Raw genomic sequence first — 16,877 nt, forward strand, 5'->3', positions numbered from 1 at the left:
TGGTGTTTAACTTCCCGAAGCGACCCAGGCTATATGAGACGTCGTCGTTGAGGGCTCCGGGTAATTTAACCACCTGGAGTGCATTGGCGTGCACAGAAATTGCATAGTACAAGACGTCTACAATTTTGCTCCAACGGTATGCTACACGGGATTTCAAGACACGCCTAATATAAGTTTCCGCCATTATAGTGAGTGAAAGACGTTCTTGGGTACCGTGTAAGGAAAGCAACGGTAAACTGCCTAGATTAGTGTATATAAGATGTGCGCGTTTGTATCTAGGGAAATATTTCGAGTATGCAGCTACGCTCACATGCCCGTAGACTGGCCAACGCGACTTGTGAGTCATTAATAGCTCAGGAGCTGTTTTTCATGCATTTTAAGTGCAAGATGCAGAGCGACTCTTATCACAGGGCGAATGCCGTTGTTGATTTTTTCATTACTAGTGGTGAGGCGCCAGACGATAGAGACACTCGTTTCCCCGAGTGTGGCTCACAACTGGAGTGATGATGCTAGAGAAGCGATCCGGGATTCTGGGAATACCCAACACAGACTGATTAGTTTTATTTAAACCACCCTTTATTCAACACACCGTTACTGTACACACGTCTGACACGAGGATGGTGGCTCGCTCGTTAACGGGTGTGCCTCGCTTTGACAGATCTATGGCACTGCGGTGGCGGTGACTCGGGAAAGAAGGGTGGGACAAAGAACCTTGTTGTTTTGAACACGAAAACATAGTGTAGGTTGGGTGCAGTTGCCTGTCGAGGAGTCAACACGACAGCTTTAATTTATGTAACGCTGCCCAGCCTGGTATATTCCTCCCAGAAGCAGCTAGAGCACGTTTTTTTTCCCCATTACATTGTGCAATAGATGAAGTTTGTAGGAGACTTGCTACTTTTACTCAACAGCCCTAGCTCGTATGCAGTTGATGTAGACTCAACCTAAAAATGTATGTCATGCTTTTTTTTCTCCACTTTATGCAGGTATTATATTTTGTAGTTGTTCTTTTAAATGCAAAAATGAGACTACGTGGTTAGAACGGCGTGCGTACATGAAAGAGCCAGCTATGACTCCAATTATATTTTATATTGCCCTGCAATCATTTCGCAAGAGTGTTACGCGCGTAATTCACCGAAAGTATACACAGTACCAGTGAAAGTCGTGACACTGAAAAAAGTTCCTAAAACAATCTCTAGAAAATATCTTGTGTGCGGCAGGTATCTTCACAATAACCGAAGGTTGGACAGTGCCTCCTTTATGCTCAAGGCATAACTAGCCGAAACGGACCGGGCCGGGCCCAAACCTTTCGGGCCCGGGCCGGGTACGGGCCACATTTAAGAACACCGGGCCGGGCTCAGGCGGGCCGGAGCATGGCGTTTTCGGGCCGGGCCGGGCCCGGGCCGGAAAAATCGGCCCGTGCAGTGCTCTAGGCACGATATGCCCGATTAAGCGAAAATCAATGGACTTGGATAGTCGAGACGAAAACTCAAAGGCAAATATTAAGTCGACGTTGATTGTTGAAATAGCGGTCCAGAAACCTCGTAGTGCTACTTATATGCCAAGGAAGTGCTTATTTTGAAATAAAATCACGTTTTAGTGGTCCGCGTCGCGTTAGCGCACTTCAAATCACCCGCCTGAAATCAGACTTTCATACGTCACTGCTGCCGTGCCCAACGTTGCCCGCCTTTACTGCGCGGCCGCCGACACTAGTAGCAGCAGAGCGAAAGTAGCGGGACCCGCAGCAGCAACAATGGCTATCGAAGCTCTGACTTTCTGTCAGAGCGACTTTCACGAGCGCGCAACACACACGCGGCAGTACGCGATCCCGAAACTACCACTGAAACGCGACCGCGTGAGCGAAGCAGGGCGCTGGGCGAAGCGCAGTTCGGCGAAAATGGAACCTTTGAACCACGCCCGCCGTTCCCCATGGCAACACCACAGAGGTTCTTTTTTTCATGAATCAAATGGAAACGAACAAACAGCATTTTATTACCTGTTTTGATGCACGGAAGGTTCTTTTTTTGTTGCTGCTAGTTTGGTTACTAGTGATTTATTGTAGGCAGACTCTCATACGTCATCGGGATCACTTCGAAAATGTCCCACTCGTGGCGCTCATCATGTGATACATTTAGCTTAATTTCTCGGTAAGTAGGGCACTACTGTCGATAATATTGCCATTTTAGAAGTTGTCATATATTGAGCTCTGACATAAATTTTTATTTGCCTTTAGTGTCCCTTTAAACTGCGGCGCGAGCAGCAAAAATCTTTAATGTTCAGTAAAGCGCGTTTGTTAATTGCCCAGGCCTCTACAAAATCTGACTTCAAGGGTATCGAACGGCAGTAAGGGCTTATCTAACAGGTAATGTGGATTGCAATGGAGCCTGATCCGTGTTAAACCATGATCCAGATAAGGTGTTGCAATATGGGAACAGTTTGATAACCTTGTTCGCCTGGTTGACTTCACTCCAGTGTGGCGAGCGTATCCGCGGTTTACACGATCGCGATATTATTCAACGTAATGAAAAAGTGTGCGTCGTGCGCACAGCATTTGTCATCGATGCACGAGGCTCTGGCTGGGCCACTCCCTCCACAATCACACGTAAAAAATATAACCTTGTATTTAGGTGCTTGTCAGGTAAAGTTAATCTTCTGAGTCAACAAACTGACCTTATATTTCCAGATTCAAGTCAGACTCTGGAAATATTTTTGGAACTAACATATCATTTGCATATTTCCTTTCAACAGATTTGTGTTCCACAAGAAATGGAGATGTCAGCATAGTAGCATCAACAAAACAGTTGGAAGAAATTCCACAAACTGCCCAGCATTTGTCGACGTGAAGATTAAGAAAGTTACCAAGCACACGAAGCGCAATGACACTTTCTTGAGGAGGGATGTCCCCCTGACTGCCCTCATCAAGCTGAATGAAAACCACAATCATGTGCTTGACAGTGCTCATGGGCTCCGCCTCCTCAAAAGCACAGCTGACACTCGGGCCACTTTCTTTCAGTACTTCAGAAATGGCCTGGGTCCAGCTGCTGCTCTAGACTTTCACAGGAGCAAGCTGGCCAACCAAGAAAATGGTGTAAGCCTGCTTGCCAACAGTTCCTACAATCCACGACCCGGCACTGTATATCACTGGTGCAGGATTTGGAGAAAGACCAACCACAGTGATGACACTGACCCACTGACCAAGCTGGCGGAAAAAATGCCAGCCTATTCCCAACGTGGTAAGTTGTCTTCTTCCGTGGTAGCTCCATAGATGGCTAGTTTAATATAATCTCTGTGTCTGTTGTATTGTAGTCCTGAGGCTGTCTGCTTCAATGAAGTTTGTTTCTATGCAGTCAGTTAAATGTAAAAAGGAACCCTGCAACACCTATCTAAGCAATCACAGAATGCCTGCCGCAAGGCATGCAAGGACATTTTCTCTTTGTCCAAATAATGTGGACTGGTGAAAATTAGCGGCCACGATGGCCGCATTTCGATGGAGGCGGAATGTGCTTAGATTTAGGTGCACGTTAAAGAACACCAGATGGTGAAAATTTCCAGAGCCCTCCATTAAAGCGTCCCTCATAATCATATAGTGGTTTGGGGATGTAAAACACCAACAGTTATTATTATTGGGGAAAACGAGCTATACTCCGTTTTGCACATCAGGTGCAAAGCTGTAGAAGCTATGCAAGAAGTTCAGTCAGCAGAATGTACAACTTCACGCATCTCATGCTGGGGCTTTTGACGTTCTCAAACGCTCATGCAAGCCGAGTAGAAGCCTGTGCATGACTCGTCAGGACGGGATGCGAATGAAAGCAACTACATGCTAAGCAATGTAGCTACGTAATAACAGACGTACAACAGCATTTCTTATTTGTTAGATTCAAAACATTTTCAGTTAGCACTCACCATAAAAATTAATAGAAAATCCTCTTCTAATTAAATGGTAAGAACATTTAACTATTTCCTGATGTGAACGCATCTACTGCAAGAAGTCTCGCTAGCCTCCACATTGTTGCACCTGATATGTGGAACGGAGTATAGAGGTAGAGACGAGCCGAGGTACATTGTTGTCATTCAGTTGCCCTGGTGCTCTTTGGAAGCGGCATAACTGATCGCATTGCGCTGTTGTTGCATTTCTGAGAAAACCTGCATCAGTGCCTCAGGAAAGTGAGGGTGCCTACTTTCATACCCTGACGAGCTGTTTATAAGATCCATGAAGGAAGGAAGGAAACAGAAAAAGGAGAAGGCAGGGAGGTTAATCAGAAACACTTCCGGTTGGCTACCCTACACTGGGGGGTCGGGGAAGGGGAATAGAAAGACGAGAAATAGAGAGGAGGAAAGAGGAAAAAAAGAGAGAGAGAAGAGATGCAGTGCATTCACTACAGCGTGCGGGATTGCACCACAAGTCAGAGGCGTTCGCATAAGCCCGTCGTTCTCAAAAAACACAAGAGCGCTTTCACTGCTTTGTGGGCCGTCGAGAGATGTGGACGGTGCTGTAGTAGCACTTGCACGGAGATTGGCCGATCATCCAGTCGCCACAGTGCGTTGGACAGTAGTTGTATCTCCGAGGAAAAACGAGGGCAGTGGCACAGCAGGTGTTCGATGCAGGTGCCGCAAACATCACACGCCGCGCTGTCCGTCATTCCGATTAACGTTGTATATGCCTTCGTAAAAGCAACTCCCAACCAAAGGCGATAGAGAAGCGAAGCTTCGCGTCGATGAAGGCCGGATGGAGGTTGGAGTTGCAGTGAAGGGTTCAGTTGATGTAGTCTGGTATGTCTGATGCTTGGTGCATTCCACTCCGTAAGTGTGAGACTGCGGGCCGGTTGTCGAATCTGCCTTGCAGCGTCTGTCCTTGATAGCGGAATTGGGACAATGTTTGCTTCCTGATGTGACGCGCGAGCAGCGTGATCGGCGGAATCATTTCCACTGATTCCACAGTGGCCAGGTAACCACTGGAAGTCAATATCGTGGCCTTTTTGAATTACGTGGTGGTGAAGATTCACGGTTTCATACGTCAACTGTTCGTGGCATCCTCGTCGGAGAACTGACCGCAGGCACTGTAACGCCGGTTTTGAATCAGAAAACACAGCCCATTTACTTGGTCTTTCAGTATGAATAAATTATAGGGCTCTGCGCAGCGCACTATAAGATCCATGAAAATAAAACACAAGAACATACAGATGGTAGGTGTATGACAAGTGAGCTGCCTTGTAGCTCGTGATGTAAATATTAAAGTCTCTGGGAGACGTGGAAACGGCTGGCATAACAAAAATCGAAGAACACAGCCTCACTGCAGCGATTATCTCAGTCTGATTGTTGTATGAGGAATGCACACAGCTATTTAATATTTGAGTCAGATGCTCAGCACTACGTTATCTTGCACCTGGGCAAGCCTAACTTAGGTAGTTCAAAAGGTATTGCAGAGCCTCTTTAAGCACTGTTTTTAAACAGAAATTAATTGCAAAATTTATCCTATGCAGTACAAGAAATTCTAAAAAAATATAACCCTACCAGATTTTTCAATTATCTGTTTATAGAAAATGGATGAGCACACTCCAAGGCACAAAATTTCAGTGAACTTGTTCAGTGTGCATACACTAATACTGAAGTAGGAGAATTGTCCAAGAGGCTCGTCTTTTCTGTCGGAGCTATGCAAGAAGGCTGCCAAAAAAGAGTGTTGCTGGCTAACACTCCCAGGTATTAAGCACATACCCTACAAAATAGTGGACGAGGAAGTGCCCTCCATTGTAGCGCAAATAGTAGAGCATTGGACACACGATTCGAAGCTTGTGTGTTCAGATCCCACTGACAGAAAGGGTAATTTTTCATCCACTTTAATTTCTTTCAATTCAAGTGAGAATCAATACTATACAGTTCAGAAGCCACAAATAATGTCCCCTATGCTTTCCTTGGCTTAATTTTATGTCGGTTTCAATAGTTACCCTAATGCTAATAACACACTCTTATAAAAAAATTACTGTGCACATATAAACAAAATTGGAGGATTGCTTCAGTTAGTGACGAAAAAATGCACATAAATTACACTTGAATTTGTTCATTGTTTCTTTGACATGCTAAAAATACACTTAGTAATGTGCACTGTGGTCTAGTCATTACTATCGTTTGTCGACGCCCGCTGTAGGACAGAGGCCCCTTCCATGGACTTGCAACAGCTCCTATCCTGCACCAGTGTTCATCCATTCTTTTACACACATGCATTACAGTTCAAACAGATTGAGCTACTAAGCAGATGTTCACAAAAAATGTACACTTTTGCACTGCCCATCAGATTAGTTTGCTAACAGTGTTTTCAGTGCTTGCGGCTTCTGCAACAGTTTGCCAAGTAACATTAATAGGGTTATTTTATGTAGCTCCTACAAAAACCTTGCCAGATATGAAAATATACACTGTAGCAGCACGCTTGTACTCATAAGGAAACTCTCAAGGGAGCCTTTGAAAAGCAAAACTCTAGCATCAGGTGCAAAGAATTGATGGCAATGGGTCATACCGTGCTGTGCTGGATGGTCAGCATACGCTGCTTTGCTCCAGAACCAGAGCACATAGCAGCATCTGGTAAGCAAGGTGCCAGCAATGGCAACCACCTGAATAGGCTTGATCCTGTATACAGCCTGCATTAGCGCTTTGTTCATCTGTGACCCACTCCAAAAAGCTTTTTCTCATTCATTGAAGAGTGCTTGTTTTCTACAAGTGCAAGTACACCATGATGTTATCAGCTCAATCTGGTGCACCTTATTTCCAGCCAGGAAAAAACTTTAATCCATGACCGAGCAAGGGCCCCCCCTCCCCTCCGAATCTTGTCGGATTATCCTTCACCGTAGGGGGGTACTTGCTCGGGATTTTACGGTACACTAAAACCAGGACGTAAACTACGTTCATCTGTTGGTCTTCGACGAGTTGCACCAGCTCACGATGAACTGCCACGTGCACCGCACACAGCTGAAGCCAGGGCTTCACACACAGCGAGCAAGTAGCGCAAGTCTGCCCTCAGCGGCCAACACTCGTCGGCCAGTAAACGAAAGTGAAACCAATGACGAAACTTCCGTGCACGCCTCTGGATAACAACATGGAGCGGCTGGTGGGCATCGTGGTGGGCACCCGCGGAGGAAGCCGAAGGCGAGGATGCTGCGACTACGTTGATTGTCTCTTCTCTAATGTTGTTGGCTGCGACCATGGCTGCGACTCTTGTGAGCAAGGACGAAAGGGCAGTTGCTTTCTGTCATCCCCAATAGATGGCGTGAAAGCCAGCGTAGCGTACCTCTCTCAAGGAACGCGTACTCAAACGAAGCGGTTCGACCGGTTCAACGAACAACACCTAGTGGCGTTGGTTCAACCCAAACCTCCTTGGGTTCAACACGGCTCATTGAGCGAGAGAGAACCGGCTACCGACAATGCACTACTGTACTGCCACCTTGACCCGGCTCATACGCTCACCGGCTCACCGCACATCCCCGGCTCTCTGAGCATCTGAGCAGATCGGTTCAGCACGGCTCACTGAACGAGCGAGAACCGGCTTTCCCCCTTTCCCAAAGAACCGCCGCTCACTTGCAGTGACTATTCCGACCCTCCTGAAAATAGCGCTTCGTTATTCTGACGCGGGTCAAAATAAGGAAACGCTATTTTCACCCCACTTGGCTTGGATCTGTGAAAGATTGCGGCTATTTGCCTAAACTTTACGACGACGATTCAGGCAACCTACAGTACGCTTTTTGCTATGCTTTTTCCTAGTAGGCATGTGTTTTACTTTTTTATTTTTTGCGTGTGTGTTATCGACTGCACACTTACGTAATTTGTGCTCGATGTTCGTGTGCGGCTATTTATCGTTGCCCGTGAGCTTGTTGAGGAGTGAATAATGGCATCGTTGTTCTTTGAATGCGTGTGTTATCGGCTGCACACTTATGTAATTTGTGCTCGGTATGGTATGGCTTTTGTGTGGTGCCTTTGTGTGGTCCGTGTGCGGTGGTCGATTTGTGGCCATCCGTTCGTTGTACTGGTTGTGCCAGTTATACTGTGCGCGTTTCTAGGAAAGTACGTTTTTCACTTGAATGACCATACAAAGCGTTCGGCAAACTGCGCGATTGTGTCGGCTCAGCGAAGCTGCTTTTCCGTCTCGATTGAGGAATACGGGCATCACACCATGCTATTTCGATCGCGATTGAGTGCGAGTTCCTTAATCGCGATTGCCTTATGCGGAAGGGAGTGCACTGCGGTCACGAAATTCCATCCGATCGAAAGTGCGGCAAGTTTGGCAGGTCGGTAAAGATGCATGACTACAAATGAGTAGCGCATAAACAACAGAGGCAAAGAAGACGTAGACAGAACAAGCGCTGAACTTCAACCCATGTTTATTTGGGAACATGCAATAATATATACTAACCCTAATCACGAAGATCTTGCGCATCGCGCTTATAAATGACAGTTCTAAAAAACATTTTACACTATCAAGGAAAAAACTGACCCTACCAAGCAAGGAATCCCGCATGCGTCGCCTGCAATGACACCCAAAGATGCAATATCGAAAAATACACAACAATAACTCGATCATAAGGAAAACCATCAAAATGGAACCATGCACGCATTGCACTTACAAAGTGCAACATTAGGCAGGTATGTTAAGGAATGACAATTATTTATCAAAGAGGTCTACAGACACACTGAGCCTTGCCTCTGGATGATGCAAGTCTCAGTTATTTGTTGAGTTACTTGTACCCTGTGAGGGATTAAAACAGAGGCTAGTTCAAACAGCGGCTTGCATCCACAGTGACTGCACTGTAAGGTCAAATTTGATGTCGGAGCACATTTCAAAGAGGTGCGGTGTTTGCCAGACGAATTTTCATACAGTGGCCAGTCTGGCCTACGTAAACTTTTTCACATGAAAAGAGAATCAGTTATACTACCCCCCTTAACGCACGGCACAAATCAAAGGCAGTGTTTCACGGTGCATTCCCCTCTTGCTTTTCTTTTTTTGTCAATACTGAAGTCTTGCACAAATCCCCTATAGCTTATTCTTGGTGGGAAAAATCACATTCACATTATAGCAGTCACCACTGGTAATGATGGGACACACCATGAACATGGTGTGTCCCATCACACCATGTTCATGGTGTGATGGCATCACTGATGGCATCACTGAAAGTGGCCTACTTTCTTCACTTCTTTCTAGTGGCACCAACTTGCCACCTGCTCCTACATATATCGGCACATGTTCACTTGTAGCCACTATTACTGCACCAGGGTAACCCGTCTCTTATCATCAGATGCAGGCATAGGTGTGCGCAGGGTTCCCCTTCAGGGGGTGCGAAGGTTCATCGCAGCGCCCTCCCCCCTCCCTATTAAGTCAATATATGCGGCAGACTTTGCGTCCCCCCCCCTCTTAGGTGACTAGGGGGGGCGGCCGTCTCCCTGCACAAGATTTTGAAATGGCAGTTTGGATAAACGAATTAGCAATGCCGTTTTCTACAAGTGTAGAGTTGCCAGACTGATAGCTGTGCAAACCCTTTTGCGATCTTGGCTTATACTGCCAGCGTATCTCATCAGGGCAAAAGACCAAATCAGGGTGGATGTTGTGGACAGGTGTTTCTTTTTTCTTTTTTTGGCTCTTTGAGTTCTTGAAAGTTCCACGCATCTAGCATACAGCCCCCGTGCCTCTTGGCCTTTGAGCATTCAAAGCACGCCTGACTAAAACTGTTACTGTAATCTCCTCTGAACTGGGCTATAAAGTGGGGGGCACATGCACCACTGTCGTTAGCTGTTTTTGTGGGAGTGTGTTTGTCGTGCAAGGAGGAGAGCCCAGCGGACTACAAGAAATGTCAGTCACCAGTGAACCTTTCGAGCTGCCTGGGCATTCCTTTTTCTTGATGTGTCAGATAAATAACCTTGTTTTTTTCTAATCACTGGCTTTGTTTTACTCTTGGGTGTTCTACGACTAGAGCAGTCGAGTCGTAGAGACCACGACCTACTGTACTCCTGACCAGCCCAGATAGTGAGGATCCTATGGGAGCGCGCGTCCCCGCTCTCGTTCAAACGCTCGCCGTAGGTGGCATTATGTGACTGTTTCTGCAAACTTAGACCGAGGGTCAAGTAAGCTATTCAGTGTGGTAAAGTATTTACTGCGCACTGGTTGACTAACGTGAGAAGCCATAGACTTGCATAGTGTAGGACGGCTGTGCCCTTTTAAATGCAAAAAATTCACAGCATATCCACGGGTGAATGATGAAGAGCTTGGGCGAAGCTCCTGAAGCAGTCATGGTTACACCGTGAAATCTTCAGTGGTTTCGCCCAGCAGTAATCAAAGCGATAGCCCAGTACATCATCAAAGACGTGACAAACACTGTATATATTTATACCAGAAACTTTATTAATCGTAAGTGGTAGCTAGACGTGGCTTCCGTTCCCCCTTCATTATAACGGCTTTATGGTCGGTGAAGTAATGGATCGGTGATGGATCGTAGTGGGATGTTTGCAAAGACATAGTGGGCAGTTTGCAAAGGATCGGTGATGGGTCGTAGTGGGATGTTTGCAAAGACGAAGTAGTGGGCAGTTTGCAAAGGTGGTTACGCCAGACAACGGAGACGTGACAAGGTTAGACTAAGAGGAGCTTCGCACCTAAAAAACGTTCTAATTCACTTTCCGTATTTTTATTTCTGAAGTATTTTGCATTTATGCATAATAATTACACAATATGAGCGCTCTGCGCTGGCGAAACATCACCACGAGTGTTAAAGCTGACGTCAGCGAACAGGTGCTGACTAGCGCCACAACGCTCGTAAGTTACGTCCCTACACTCTAAGCCAAAATCGAGTATTTGGGGAGTATTTCTGCCACACAACAATAATCGTCATCTGGCTTGCTCGCGTTTCCTTTCTTGAAAACCCAGCTCTCGTCACTTTCCTGTCAAGAATGCTATGTCACGCTGATAACGCGCGCGCCGTTCGTGACCGGAAAGTGCCGCGACCGCGGTGATAAATTAATAGATCGGATGGCCCGTTTCTGTAGACGTTGAACAGGTTCTAGGTATGCATGCCCATGACTCAATACAATACGTCAGGTGAGATTGGAAAAATGAAAAATACAAGGTGCGGAGAATGTTTCTTGGAAAATGTTCCCGTGCCTGACAGAGCAAAACAACCAGATGCCAACTTTGAACAAAGCGCTTTCATGTGACGCTGCCAATTTAGATGGTGATCGAGAATAACGCCAAGATAGGTATATCAGTAAGTGCGTTCGAGTGGGTATTGATTTATATTCAGTGGGACAGAGCCATTACAGATAATTTTTGAAGGTGAGTGGAAAGCGGTATATTTAGTTTTTGTAGTATTAATGGTTAGTTTATTGGCAACGAACCATTCGGAAACAATAGCAAGCTCGATTGGGGCTTCTTCCTCTAGTTCCTTCATGTTGTCACCTGTAATTATCAAAGCGGTGTCATCAGCGTACATTGATATATCAGCGAATTGTAAAGTTTGGGGCAAGTCATTTATATAAACTGTGAAAAACAGGGGACCAAGTACTGAACCCTGCGGTACTCTTGCACTAAGATGCTGAGGGCATGACGTTATGTTGTTTGTATGTACGATTTGATTTCGATTATCAAAATAACTGGGAAAAAAATCAAGTTCACTGTTGCGAAACCCATAAGCACAACTTATTGTGTGAGATGCCATGATCAACGGTGTGGAAAGCCTTTTTTAAATCAAGAAAAATAACTGCCACTAGTTGGCTATTAGGAAGAGCGGTGTTTATTGTCTGTGTTAATGAATGTCTGCACTGGCCCGGCCTTTGCAGGACTAAATTTTGTGATTGCGGCCTGCTAGCTCAGGCGAGTTTGAGACTCCTGGTTTGCTTCTAATGGTGGGCTTTCTTATAAAGTTGGTTGCAAGATGGTGCTGTGGTGTGTATTTCTTCTTCTTGTGTTCTCGTTTTTTCATGCTGTCCATTTTAACATGTATAAAATGCATCCATGTGCAGACTTAAAACTGCTCAGCATGGCAGTTGATAAGCAACACAGGTGACACGAGGACAAGCGCAGACTTCTAACTGAAATTTAACACAACACAATATATAGCCTACACCCAAGATAAGAACGAGATGCTTATGCTAGAAACAAATAACATGAAGTGAAGGATGATAGTGCAGTGAAACTATAAAAAAACAACTAAGGCAGAATACCACATGATGATGAATCCAGGTAAGCGAGTTCTTTATCAGATAGGAACATTGAAGGTTTACTGACACAGCTTCCTTTAGCTATTCTTACAACGTCATTGCCATCATGAAGGTGAGCTGCAAGAGCTTGTTTTTTTAAACAGAGACTGGCAACTACATTCTGAACAATGAGAAGCCAAAGAACCATCCCTATCCACGTTTTTTACTTTTTGACAATGTTTCTGTAATGGTATATTTAGGCATCTACCTCTTTGAACAACGTAGCTGTGTTCACAGGACAAAGGCATATTGTAAACGACGCCTATTATGCAGTCAACAAACTTTTTACGGTGCATAACTTGGCAATGGCTCGAAGGTCCTTCTACGGCTCTAGTTCGAACACATACCTGAGATTGCTTATTCGGTGCTTTGGTCAAACAGGCAGGTTCCAAAGCATATGATTACAGTGGCAAAAAGTAAAAAATGTGGGTAGCAACGTTATGGATAGAGACGTTTTTATGGCTTCTCATTATTAGAAATATGGTTGCCAAGCTCTGTTCGAGAAAACATGAGTTCTTGTGGCTCACCCTCATGATGGCACCAGCAACCTTCATTATTCTTATCTGATAAAGAACTGGCTTGTCTGGATTCATTAGCATGTGCTGTACCGCCTTTGTTGTTGTTTTTTCTACAGTCTCACTGTGCTTTCATGCTTGACCTCTTTTTTTTAGCATAAGCATGTTGTTTTAATCTTGGGTGTAGGCAATATATTTGTGAGTTGTGATAAATTTCAGTTGCATGTCAGCGCTAGTCCTCGTCTCACCTGCGTTGCTGTGTCTACTTTCGCGCTGCGCAGTTTTAAGTATGGAATACCAACTAGCCCGCTACCACACGTTGCTCCGTGCGTAGAACCCGTGGGGTGCGAGCCGCATGCTCTTACGAGAAACGTGATGGTGACGTAGTCGAACGTTTTGTCACATAGAACTATCGATCGTGTAGCCGTGGATGCGAATAGTGAGGTTTGCGCATGCGGTGACCAATACGGGTGTCACATAGGCACTTTCTATTGAAATCGAAATTCTGGACCGTGATTTACCCGCATCTAGCGCAAATAAGTAAATCGCGATTAGGAAACTTGGACTGGATCGACATCGAAATTAGACCCATAAAATTAAGCTTTCGACGAATATGCGCAAAAGCACAACGCGAAGCAGGTTGCCGAGCGGGTAAGAACGGCCGTGCAAAGCACAAAACAAACTTCCCTAGAAATGTGCACAACTACGGACTACCACAATGCTACCACCGTCCACGTACCGCACGAAAATAGATCAAATATGAATCGCAAAAAACACCGAAACAGGCTCATGAGAGCCCTAGACATCGTAGTGACCACGCAAGCTCAGGCAAACCACAGTACCGGTTCACGACAAGCACAATCACAGCGTCCGCGCCCACCACACAAACACCGCACCGATCACAAACACGCAAGAAAACATGCCCAAGCGCCCACAGGTCGCCTGAACCGGCGATGTAAACTTTCAACGAAAAGCCACAATCTTTCACAAATCCAAGCCAAGTTGCGTGAAAATAGCGTTTCCTTATTTTGACCCGGGTCAGAATAACGAAGCGCTATTTTCACGAGGGTCGCAGTAGGGCCGGCCCTCACTTTTATTGAGCCGCGGATCACCCGCTCTTTAAAAAGAGCCGCTCAAAAGAGCCGGCTCGCTCCTAAGCGACCCATCTCTAGATGGAAGACAAGGCTGCGGAACGGAGGGCACGGAAGGCGGCGGCAGCGCGCGCTCGCAGACAGAAACCTGAGGTGAAAGCCCGCGAGGCCGAAGCTGCTCGACAAGCTGCACGGCTGCGGCGCGAAGATCCCGCCGTTCGAGCCCGCGAGGCCGAAGCTGCTCGACAAGCTGCACGGCTGCGGCGAGAAGACCCCGCCGTTCGAGCCCGCGAGGCCGAAGCTGCACGGCTGCGGCGCGAAGACCCCGCCGTTCGAGCCCGCGAGGCCGAAGCTGCACGGCTGCGGCGCGAAGCAGATCCCGCCGTTCGAGCCCGCGAGGCCGAAGCTGCTCGACAAGCTGCACGGCGGCGGCGAGAAGACCCCGCCGTTCGAGCCCGCGAGGTCGAAGCTACACGGCTGCGGCGCGAAGACCCCGCCGTTCGAGCCCGCGAGGCCGAAGCTGCACGGCTGCGGCGCCAATCGGATATTCAAAATGTGAGGGACCGTGAAGCGGCGAGAAAGCGCGCGTACCGGCAGGCAAAGCCCGAGGCTGTGCGAGCACGTGAAGTGGCTGCAAGACGCATCAGGCGGGCTCTGCCCGAAGGCGCCGATGCGCGCTTCCAGCGGGACTTCCTTGACAACAGTTTCGCCCATAGTTGTGGTGTGTGCTGCAGATTGTGGTTCTCAAACAATCTAGTCACGATGCGTTACACGGAAGATTCACGGTTTACCGGTGATTCCCTCCGGAGCTTCGCCCCACTCATCATCATTCACCACGTGGATATGCTGTGATTTTTTTTAAAGTCAGGAGCTAGTTTTTGCATTTTTCGTGTAAAGCTATGCTGAAATCTAAAGTGTCTGGTACCAGAAAACACAAACACACGTGTTTCCTCTTTGTTGTACTTTCTTTTGTGTCCGTAAAAGGCATGATGATCCATGAGTCGCACCAAAACGTTTGGGAGCAGCAGGAAGAACGCATGTATACTTAGTTGAGTGAAACGTATTTCAAAAACAGCGGCAAAATGGTGGTGAGCAACGCAATAGAGAAATAGGCTGCCACTCCGCTCCTTAAAAACATCGCTGCCCACGTCAAATGCAATAAAATTATACGTATTGGTTGCATTCTGAAACCTTAGACAGCAGCACATGACGGAGAGCTCTTGAGCGTGGGTCACTGGTGGGTCATGCCGCACGCAGCATGAAAACGTTTTCATTCAGTGCATCGTTGGTCACGGCATCTAACACCAGAAAAATCTTCTACTGGTTATTTATAAACTCTTGCAAGGAGAATTGTACCTCTGCATTCAAGTGGGATAAAGTTATCGCACCAGTAAGCAGATGCATGCTCGTAACATCGTGGCTACATAGGAGGAGCACAGGCTTTCACCCACTGGTGACCCACGCCGCAGTGAACATGTTAAAGAGAGAAATTGGTGCAGCTACGCACTAGTGGTGTAAGGACAGAAAAGAGCGAAGCTGGTGGCACTCCCCTCCTTCTCAACCTCACTTCCCTTTCCCACCCTTGCTATTCTGCACTATACATGGCTATGCTATGTCGGTATCGTGTTCGATTACTTTTGCTTATCGATCGGTATTGATTGGTCATTGATCATTATGGATTGGCCCAATGAAGTCCAAATCGGCCAAGTAATGCTCATCTGGTTTCACTGAGGTTGTAATCAGCACCGGTTAATTACCAAACAGCATTGATTGGTGATCAATTGGCTATCGATCCATATTATACTGCGAGTAATCCGTATCGTGTTCGATTACTTTTGCTTATAGATCGGTATTGATTGGTCATTGATCAGTATGGGTTGGCCCAATGAAGTCCAAATCGGCCAAGTAATGCTCATCTGGTTTCACTGAGGTTGTAATCGGCACCGGTTAGTTACCAAACAGCATTGATTGGCGATCGATTGGCTATCGATCCATATTATACCACGATTAATCCGTATTATTAAGTGTGCATAGCCATGCGTTTCGTAGCATTTTCTATGAATTATTGGGTATTTATTGGTTACTGATCAGTATTGATTCCGTATCGATTGGCATTGATCGGTATTAAACGTGTATCCAATCTAAAGTGAGCACAGGGATATGTTTCACGACATTTCCATAAATTATGTATTGATTGGTTATCGATCAGTGTTGATTGGCTATCAATTAGATATTGATCGGTATTAAATGGAGGAAAGCTTGAAGCTCAAGCGAGCGTAGCCATGTGTTTCGCGCCATTTTTATGACTTATTGGGTATTCATTGGCGGCACCTGGTTGCCATGGCAACGTGCAATGACGTCGTCGCTCGGTGCAATATGCTATGCTTCATGCTCTCCCCTCCTTTCCTTCCTCCTTCCCCTCACTTCACTTTTCGAGCCCTTGCTTCACCCTCCTCCTCACCCTCCCCTTCCCCACCAGCAGCGCATTCATATGGTTCCCATGAATGCTTGTACTCTGTAGTGGAGCTTGCCCAATTTCTGTGATGCATACCCGCCAACTGGTTTTTCCAGTCCACGGATCCCACCTTACGCCCGACTTTAACAGCTCTGCTGTTAATATCCACTAAATTTCACTTACATCGAGCTTGACTTCTTTTCACAGTGGAAAGAAACGATGTCCAAACCCAATGCACCGTGTATGTGTCTGTCAAAACAACCCAAGCGGATATTGGGCGCCTTACAAGATCCACACGGGTCCGAACGAAGAGGCCAGTGAAAAATTCGGGTGAGTATGATTCATGCTTTTTGTGTTGTCACCAGACACTTAATTGTTCATACCCTGTTGCCTTGGCCGTGCGAAAAATACATCAGCATGTGGCATTAATCACACATGTAGAGAGATTGTTCACAGTAAAGCAGCCGCCAAGTTTAGCAAATTGAAGAAGGGTGAAAAGAATGTTGCATTCCATTCTAGACAAATGTCGCACTGTTATTTTACTTGCAAGGCAACATCAATTATCGAGGTTGCTTAGCAGCATCAATTCTTGATGCA

The 16,877-nt window shown here is 46.4% G+C and overlaps 1 protein-coding gene across 3 annotated transcripts in view; it reads left to right on the forward strand.

Moving 5' to 3' along the window:
- Nucleotides 1–16,877, forward strand: part of LOC119372024 (ion-translocating oxidoreductase complex subunit C) — a 57,690-nt gene that overhangs the window by 37,427 nt on the left and 3,386 nt on the right. The window contains exons 2-3 of one of the 3 annotated variants that reach the window (XM_037642465.2): nucleotides 2,746–3,230; nucleotides 16,488–16,610. In XM_037642465.2, the coding sequence (XP_037498393.1) occupies nucleotides 2,746–3,230; nucleotides 16,488–16,610 (608 nt within the window). Of the gene's footprint in view, nucleotides 1–2,745; nucleotides 3,231–13,810; nucleotides 14,547–16,487; nucleotides 16,611–16,877 lie in introns of those variants that run through there. The other 2 variants (XM_049419931.1, XM_049419932.1) reach the window with 2 other exon arrangements.

Source organism: Rhipicephalus sanguineus, chromosome 10 (assembly GCF_013339695.2).
Source record: "Rhipicephalus sanguineus isolate Rsan-2018 chromosome 10, BIME_Rsan_1.4, whole genome shotgun sequence".
Taxonomy (NCBI): Eukaryota; Metazoa; Arthropoda; class Arachnida; order Ixodida; family Ixodidae; genus Rhipicephalus; species Rhipicephalus sanguineus.